This window comes from Belonocnema kinseyi, chromosome 7, assembly GCF_010883055.1.
Source record: "Belonocnema kinseyi isolate 2016_QV_RU_SX_M_011 chromosome 7, B_treatae_v1, whole genome shotgun sequence".
NCBI classification, from domain to species: Eukaryota; Metazoa; Arthropoda; class Insecta; order Hymenoptera; family Cynipidae; genus Belonocnema; species Belonocnema kinseyi.
Genome location: NC_046663.1, coordinates 103,518,456 through 103,527,960, shown reverse-complemented (window position 1 = coordinate 103,527,960; position 9,505 = coordinate 103,518,456). Strand labels below are relative to the sequence as shown.

General features: G+C 37.2%; 1 protein-coding gene across 1 annotated transcript in view; it reads left to right on the top strand.

The window, feature by feature from the left end:
* LOC117176766 (transcription factor HES-1) overlaps window positions 1–8,615 on the top strand; it is a 15,643-nt gene extending 7,028 nt beyond the window's left edge. The window contains exons 2-3 of the mRNA XM_033367053.1: window positions 827–1,054; window positions 6,008–8,615. Coding sequence (XP_033222944.1) covers window positions 827–1,054; window positions 6,008–6,934 — 1,155 coding nt within the window. The 3' untranslated portion in view covers window positions 6,935–8,615. The remainder of the gene's footprint in view (window positions 1–826; window positions 1,055–6,007) is intronic.
* The last annotated feature ends 890 nt before the right edge of the window (window positions 8,616–9,505 follow it).

Sequence of the window (9,505 nt, the reverse complement as noted above, 5' to 3'; positions counted from 1 at the left end):
CACCACCAAGTAAGTGTGTGGAGGGTGTGTAAAGGAATAGAGAAGGTGTAAGAAAAATGTAAACCCTTAGGGGACACATTAGAAGCTTCCATTCCATTATTATATAAAATGCGTTAAAAGTCCAAATTGCGTTAAACGTCCATGCCATGCAATGTTGCTGCAAGAGATATTTAAGCTATTCAAGGTGGCTGCAAAAATTGCTGCAAGGTTGCTATAAACCCTAAAAGGTACTATCGAATTAGAACTAAACTATCAAAAAATGTTAAATATTTTATATTTAGCAGTGCAATACTTTTTGAGCGACTAGTTACATGAAAAGTTCAATTCTATTTAAATTTTTAATTAATGCAAATTATTATGGAGAAATGTTTTAAAAAGATGTTAAAATCTTTCTTAGAAATAAAGTACCAAAAAAATCCCATTTAATTTTTTTAACTATTTAGTAGTTTAGTTCTATTTCGGTATCAGCAATTTGACTTTTTTTTTCTTAGTTTCTAAGCTCCCATATCTGAAAAATTGAACGACATATGTCGAAAATGATAATGTATATCGAGCGGAGACTATCGTAGATTTTATCCGTAGGCGCTATATTGCCACTTGAAAAAGGCACGTGTTAGTATAGTCGCCTCGCGGATTTATAAGAGGATTTGCCGGCAGATATAGCTGGAGAAAGGAAAACTGAATGTCCTCTATATTCCACGGGTTTAGGATACTTTATTCTAAAATAGCCTATAGAAACATAAGCACTTTAAATACATCTGATCGTTTTTTTTTTTTATATCAATCAAATACCCTGTTTCATATTCTTTCTAATTTCTGTTCGCAGGCTAACAAACCACTAATGGAAAAGCGACGACGAGCGAGGATCAACCAGTCTCTGGCGGCGCTTAAGGCTTTGATCCTTGACAGCGCCCGCCTAGAGAACACCAAACACAGCAAACTCGAAAAGGCTGACATCCTGGAACTAACTGTACGACATCTCCAGAGACAGAGGTCTTTAGCTCAACCTGGACTCTCCAGGTACAAGGCTGGCTACCAGGATTGCTCGAGAGAGGTGAGAATCTATTTCTTTGTTAAAATTGTTTACGACCAATTTTTAGTTTCGCATATGATACAGTATATAATAAACGGTAAATGTGTAGAGTAGGAGAGGTTAGCCAAAACTCCTTTAGAATTAACAATTAATCCTAGAGAGACTATAGTAATAAATGTATCTGGATGTAACATTGGAGGGAAGTCAAAGGACGAAGATTAACTGAAGATGATGGAATTGGTGAGTTGTCTCATTAATCCGGACACCCTAGGCGCCACATCGTCCCAGGCGGAACAGCTTGTTAATTAATATAGCAGCGTAACGGAGGGAGTCGAAAATTGAATTCCAACGCTCCACGAGGAACGTAATTCGAGAAGTTAGCAAGACTATGGCTCATATTACGCGTGCGAAGTGATCACCAGAGAAGAAAGGTGGAAAAACTTGGAACGAAAACCTGGTGTCGGATTTTTCTTCCAGAGTTCCAGCTACCACGATTTTGATTGCAAATTCTCTTGACTTTGCTTTATTCTGACCATTAAAATAATTAAAGCGACAAAACGAGATGAACTCGTCAAAAGCAGACACCTCGCACGTACCAAGGCGTGTTGACAAAATTTATCTAATGAGTAGCTCAAATAGTCGCTATACTGGATGGCCCATCATAACTTAAGACATTTTTTTATTTTGACCGCCTCGTTTAAATACTTGGGATGGAACTAATTTTGACTTTGATATCTACAGATTGGAGAAGCTAAGATCTGTTAAAGATTTTCCATTGAACATTGCGTAGAAGTAGAGATAGAGGTTTTTTTCAGAAAGTCACATTTTTGCGTTGTACGATAAAATACCTCGGTCTCGACGACGCCTACTGCAAAGCACGCATGCTTAATGGTTATCGAAGCACCGACTGATAAGAGTGATGATGAAAAGGTATCTATCTCCAATTACCATGTTTTGTGATCAACAACCTTTAACAATTTAAAGCTTTAATGTGACAATAATCAGAAGCATACATCTGAAATTTTCAATAATACAAATGTAAAATTCACTCTAATTCAAAGTTGTGATCAGATATAATAAACATTATGAATAAGAATGAAAGCTCGAATTTCCTAGATTTAGTTTTAGCAACGAGCATCACTGTTAAATGTTGACTTAACGTCGAACAGAATGATATTCGGGGTATGTAATTTGTTATAATTAGAGGTGTGCAGTGATTTGTACGAATTTTTCATGCAGATTTGAAGATGCTTGTCATATTGGGTTTTTTCTATTTCAAAAAATCCAACGTTCCAAGCGTGTCTTTTGTATTGAAAATTCGAGCATTCTTCTGAATTTTCTAGAAATCTTTTAAAATGCCATGGAACAATATGAATTCCTGTGAGTAATTCATATTAACTTCAGAAACCTCTCAAACCTCTTTAATCTTCTCAAATTCAGTAAAATCCCTGGATACTTTTGATAATCTTGTGTAATCTGCTGTTATTTCTAGTAGCTTTGGAAATACCTGTAATTTTTTTTATTCCATACGAATCCTTATATTACATGAAATCCATTGGCATCTCTTAATTTTGTAATATTCTACAAATTTAAATGCAATTTCAGTAAGATATTTCAGTTTTGCAGAAATCTATTTCAGTTCTATGAAATTTTATGAAATTCAGTGAAACTCACTAATTTTTTTAATTTATCTAAATTTTTCTGAATTTATTCCTTGGAATTAAACAAAATTTTCAGAACTTTTGTAAAATTCTAGAGTATATCGTTCTGCATATAATTAGGGAAACATTTGTTTAATTTAGTAAATTGCAATTAAATTCTTTTAAGTTCCTAACATTCCTTGAAATATTTTGATGTTTGATGAAACACCATGTTTTGGTGAAATTATCTCTTGCAATTTTATGAAATTCCATACTATCCTAGGAAACTTTAAGTAATTTCTTCTAATTCAAAAGAAATTTCGATAAATGTAATTATTTAATGTAAAATTTCGTTAAGCTCTGTATGAAATATAACCGGACATTTATAAAATCCCATGAAGTCTTACGAAGTTCAGACAAATTTCTTTGAATGCAGGAGAATCCTATATAAAACTCCTCGAAATCAGTTTGGATGAAAAAAAGACAAACTTTTGTTCAAAATCTTCTAATGAATGAAATCTCTCAAATTACATGAAATTCCTTAAGATTCCCTTAAATTGAGCAGTTCTCCATCTGAAGCATAATGTTTTGATTCACAACTCATACTCGAAACCAGACATGGTTATCAAAACTCCAGCTGATAAATTTGATGATGAAGAAGCCTCTCCCTCCAATCACCACACTTTCATCATCACCCAATAATAATCCTATACTTAGGTTATAAATGTCAATGATCAGAATCAAATTATAATTTTGATAATCCAAAATTAAAAGCAAATCCTTATCGGATAAAGAATCTCAATTCAATAAAGTAGCAAAAATACTAAAGCTAGTCTCAAGAAAAATTCTTGTCTAATTTGCTGATACTAAACAGGAATTCCACCTACGAAAAAAGATTTCTATATAAATTGACTTCACACTCAAGAGAATCTGCATTCTCCCTTTCGTTTTTCTTTTTCTCTCTTCTTTTGGAACAACCTTGTCAGCGACGCTTTCGGAGAGAGTAATAATTCTTTCGCGTGAAAGAAGAGGACAAAAAGAGGTCTACGAACGGAACGACTACCACGTGACTAAACGCGCGTGGTTTTCAAGCGTAGTCGTGCAGGGGAAAGGTCGACTGTTTCGCAAAAGCGCAATATTTTTCCCCGCAGGCCAACAAGCGTGCAAGACGAAAGAAATTCTCGCCTCTGAGGACGTAGGTGTGAGTGCGTGTGTCTGTGGGTGGAGGCCGTCGGTTATCGCGAAATTACGACTAAGAGGAGGCCACGGCGGCTCGGTCTCGCGATTGGATAGCGCAGCAGTGCGGTGCGGCGGCAGTGGCGGCCGCGACTACGCCGGCGGCGAGGCCATAAATCGAAAAACGAAATAAAAGGAATCCAGGAACGTTCCGAGGGGCCGCTGCGGTGCTGGCAACACGATCTACTCTGATATTTATACGCCAACGAGTGTAGGCAACCTATCCTCGTGTGGTCCTTAAGGCATCAAGGTTCTAGTGCAACCCACCAACACTCGGAATTCTCACCCATTACTTTTACAAACATTACCGCAAGCATATCCGAGATCATGTAAGAACTCTCAACGTAAAGGACTTAGAATTGCCACTCTCTGGTCCCATGATTTGCCTGGACTTTTGGCCAAGGGAAAGGAATACTGCAGAAAACACTTCCGTGATTACACCCATGGCCGACAGTCGACTAGCAGTTTCAGACACAGAAATATCACAATTAGCATTTTTTGGGAGAAACTTATAGCCCAATCATTCCATGAGCAGATCGAGGTTGTGTGTTCCAAATGTCCGTCTGTAGATTCACAAAGCATTCATTCGAATGCCTGCAAAGTGAGACATCGTTTGCCAGGGAGACTCGCACACTCATTCGATTTACACACACGCTCGTGGTGGTTCATGGACATAACCACATAACGTGCGCACCGGCCATGCATAACGTCGCAACGCTGAAAGCGGTATTGCTTTATTTTGAACTAGCAACCCATAAACGCTCGCAGTGCGCGCACTAGGCCATACGGCATATCACTACGATGACACAACGCAAGCGGGATAAATTTTGACCGAGAGCACAACACGTTCGTTGATTAGATTGCTGCCTGCGAAGCCTACACTTATCCGTCGTCACCAACCGCATCCGTGAAACTTCAGCTATCATTGCTGGCACCGTTATTCCAGCTCTTTCTGAAATTATACTGGCTTAAACACCCGCTCGTATTTTCGCAAAAGCGGAATACTGTATTTAGTTATAAGGATTACAAGATAATATAGAATTTCAACATCTAGACCCGAATGATCCTATGCGGACGACCGAATATTAAAAAATATGCATCTGTATTTATTTTATCCGGATCCTAAATTATACCTGTCCAAATGACAAAGTTCTATCTCGGAAAATTCATATTGAAATTTTTTAACTCGAGTATTTGGCCATCCGAGATACCTTTCAATTTGCTCTTTCTGGAATACAAGCTTGTAATGTGTATTTTGTGAGGTAGGAACTTGTCATTTGCATTTTTCGACATCTCCAGTAGGATGGTCCTTATTTTCTTTCTTCTCTTAAAATTGCTTTACTTCATTCGCAGAAATAGAATACTCCAGATTTTGAGCCAAGTTGGTCAATATTTACCCATAGCTCAAGGACCTTAAAGTTTTAAAAAATTTTGAAAAAAATCCAAAATGCCGGCAGTTTATCTGATCTACTCGCATATAAAAAGATAAGAATTTAATTTTTTAAATTTATTTATTGGATTTTTATGATAAATCCTCTGTTTTCGAATTTTACTAAGTGTTGGATTATTTAAAATATCATGTAAATTCTGATGCCAATTTTTTTATTCTGATAAGTTTGAAAAACATTTGATTTAAAACTGTAGAAATGAGATATTTTTTTAGTTTTTGACTTCGCGTCATTTCTGAATGTTCGATATCTTATATCATTTCCGAAACCAAACATTTTGTTTTCACAAATGTTGAGATCTTGAATTGGCTTTAGAATATATAATTGGAATTTTTCTATATTTTCAGTCACCTTTTTATAATAACTGTAGAAGGTATCATTTTTGGAACTATTCGCGGTGTCGCCATTTTGTGAATTTAAAAATGTTGAGTTTTGGATTATTAAAATATTCGTATTAATCGTATGGAAATCTACGATGTCCTGTATTTATGGGCAAAAACTGACGAATTTGACTCAAGTTCAGAGTGCTGTATTTTTTTGGACATTGAAACAAATTTCGCGAGTGGGTGGAAACCCTATTTTTATAAACTGAAACAATCAAAATTAGTAATAACAACATTGCCTAACCATCTATCCTTTTTTTGTTGCAGGTCAGCCGATACCTCGATGCCCCTGACATCATCACCGGAAACACAACTCCGATGGATCCGTCGGCGAAGCAGAGGCTACTTCGTCACCTGGACAGTTGCGTTTCGGAACTGGACCTTGATTTAGGTTCAAGACCGGATAGCGGCCTTGGCAGTAGTCCTGGTAGCGTAACGGACCGAGTGACAGGCGTGACCAGCCCAAGTCCACTGGATCACCACGTTCCACCGACTCCTCACTGCAGTAGATCCTTGAATCCCGCCCTGATAAAAACGGAAATCCCTGAAATGGAAGCCGCCAGACCGGACAGCAGTACAACCGCTGGGGACGAGAATAACAACAGTAGTAGACCTACGTCAGCCTTTAGCCAAGTTAATCCAGCAAGTATGGATCCTCACCATGCTTCTGGTCTACCTGCAGATCAGGCTTCCACATCACAACAGAATCCCAACATGCTATCGGTAGTCCAGGTGATTCCTTCAAGGCTACCTGATGGCCAAGTCGTCTTCCTCCTTCCTAGTCACTACGTTCAACTTGCAGCTGCAGCTGCAGCGAATGGCATTAGCATTGGTCCTAACCCTCCAACAGCAATTTGGGCAGCTACGAACATGTCTCTTCTTAAAACGACAGATAAACTTAACAAGAGGCCGCACGATGATCCTCAGGACTGGTCTGATGGATCGAAACCTAGCAAGAGTCCCAGGATGGACCAACCAGAGCAGCCTCTTGATTTTACGACGACTTCGAAGAAAATCAAAGCTGCAAGAAATTTGGGTGCAGAACACCAGATACGTTCTCCAATGGAGAACACGATTATTCGTGAAGACAGGCCATCTAGTCATGCCGGCAGTGAAGGTGAAAGAATACATTCTCCGCCTATAGTTGGCCAACAGCCTGTCAAAGATGAAGAAGGCATGTGGAGGCCTTGGTAAGGGTGGATTTGTACAAAGGTTCAACTGGCGTGTGTCTCTATTGAGAAAATCAGGATTATGGTGGTATTTTCGTGGATTTTGGGGGATATTGTAGGATTTTTATAGAAATGGGGGCGCGTTAAGTAACTGATTTTAGACGGAGATGTAAACTTGCGTGTAAACTTCGATGTATAGCCAAGGAACAATAGCAGATATTACATTAGAGTTGAGTCAGATTGTACCGGAGTAGATTTTACTACAGTGCGGAATTTAGAACGGTTTAACCTGCCTCATTATTTTATCTGTTAGGTAACACTTGTCATTGTTTGATGGATGAATCACCTTAGCTAATCCAACACAATCTTGTGTGTATAATTTCATTACAAGATCATCCTCACGTAGGTTGACAGGATTAACGAAATGTTTGCTACTGTTAAAAAAACTGCATCAGAGCCTAATTGATATTCCCAGAGTACAAGGGGTTAGTTCCGGTCTTGTTGTTGTCGACTGTTGATTCTTTATGCTTCGGCTTATATAAGATCCAGAGAAGCGAGGTTAAACCAAAGAATGGAAGTTGCATTTGCTCTCTTGATGTCAAGTTGCAAGTCAAGCTTTCGTGATTCACTTAGAAAAAGTATGGCTTAAATTAGAGTTAGAAAATTATCGGGAATTTACAACTGGGGAATATTCTTCTTCAGATTGTATTCCCAACTGAGAACTCTGATTCAAATTCCAAATGGATGTAACAAGCCTACCTTATTTAAGAAAGCCTATATACCAAAGTGGGTTCATCATTGGATTAATATTTCAAATTTTTCGTTCAAAGAAGCAGGAACCCTGAAATCTTGTAATATAAACTTAAACCTATTCAAACTTCGTTTCTTAACGTGTCCTCTACGTTTCTTTCTGCATTTGAGATTGTTGAAGCTAAACAATGTTAAATAAGCGAAAGCCTACTATATTATTCTGCGAGTTTTTTTCACCTTTTTTGTTCGAGATACATAGTTCTTCAGAGTCAACTCAACCTTAAAACAAAACATGAATCATTCAACAAATGAGCTTTAAGCCAAATCTCGAAAAATTCAAGTCAAGAATTGATTAGAAATTGGAGTTTGAGTAATCGGTTTGTGGCAATTACCTCATTAAGTTTGAGTCGACTCGCGCTAGAGAAAGTTTACGAAAGACGATTGATAAACTCTGTTAAAGGTCGTAGTGCGTGAAAAATACGCGCAAAATCCTATTTGTATATGTATGTATGTAAATTACAAGGAGAGGCGATGAAAAAAGTGCAAGTCTGCGAGTGAATGAAATGACTGCGAGTAAACAAAGTGTGAAAGGGAGAGCTCTAGTATTCTAAGTCTCTCATATGTAAATAGGTTCGAAGGAAGAATCTTGCTATTACAAGAATATAGATTTATTTTGATGTTATCTAGGTATATATGCGAAACAGTATGTGCAAGGCGAGTGAGAGTAATTGCGAATTAATGATGTAGAAACATCATCCACGATCTAGTTATGTCTATAATTATTAAATATCTTGGAAACCGATTCCGTATTCAGTGTACTTAGTTCTGCAGTCAATACACGCAATTATTGAACTGTTTCGCGAGCTGTTTGATTGCTTCCTTAATGCAACCACTCCTGTGATCCGTCGTCCTTTAATGTTATAAGAGAGAAATAAATGATATCATTTAAGAAACCAGGACATTTTTTTAGGAACAAAAATCCTTCATTTCATTTTTTCCCTCTTTTTCAGATATTCTTTTTGGCCTTTTCTTCTGATTTAAGTACATTTTTTATTTGATTGATATGATCAATTCAATAGAGGACAAATATAAAAAGCTGAAACAAAATTGGACTCGAATTAAGTAAAATTCCTTTTGAATCCAACTGCGATTGTTAAGCCGTTTAATTGAAGAAAAAGTTATATAACTGAAATTCTCGTAACTTGAACTGAATTCTGGTGGTGTATATTGAATCTCATACATATGAACGCAAATTATAGTATATTGTGCATCGAGTGAGAGAATTAGGCGATTGCAGATTAGTGTGAAGTTTGCGACTGAAGAAGTTTTTCGGCTGAAGAGGTCGTAGAGATACGACGAAATTTTCGATTCTTCACCTGATGACGTCGAAGTAAGTTTACCTTTAGCACTATTAGTACTAGAACCATTACTCACTTCGTAGTACTTTTCGTACTAGTAGGAAAAGTAAACTCACTGTGACCACCATGACGTCATCAATTGAGGAATCGAAAACTTCCTCGTCTCGAGACAAGCCTACGAAGTCGCATTTACATCGGGGATGCTGGACAAATACAATTAATACAAAAAATAAATGAAATAAATTTAAATCGAACTCAACATAACTCGATAGACATTGTAGTTAAATGAAGTCAATTGACCGAAATTTAAAGTAAATCCAACAAAATCCTTAGAAAAATCACTCAACTCAGTTTCCAGTATGTACTCATGTGAATTAATCCAAGATAGATAAAATTCACACTAGTGAATTTAAGATGAATTCAACTTATTTGAAATAGTTCGCGAATAAGTTGAAATTAATTCATGTTAAAAAGAGGCAGTTAAAAAA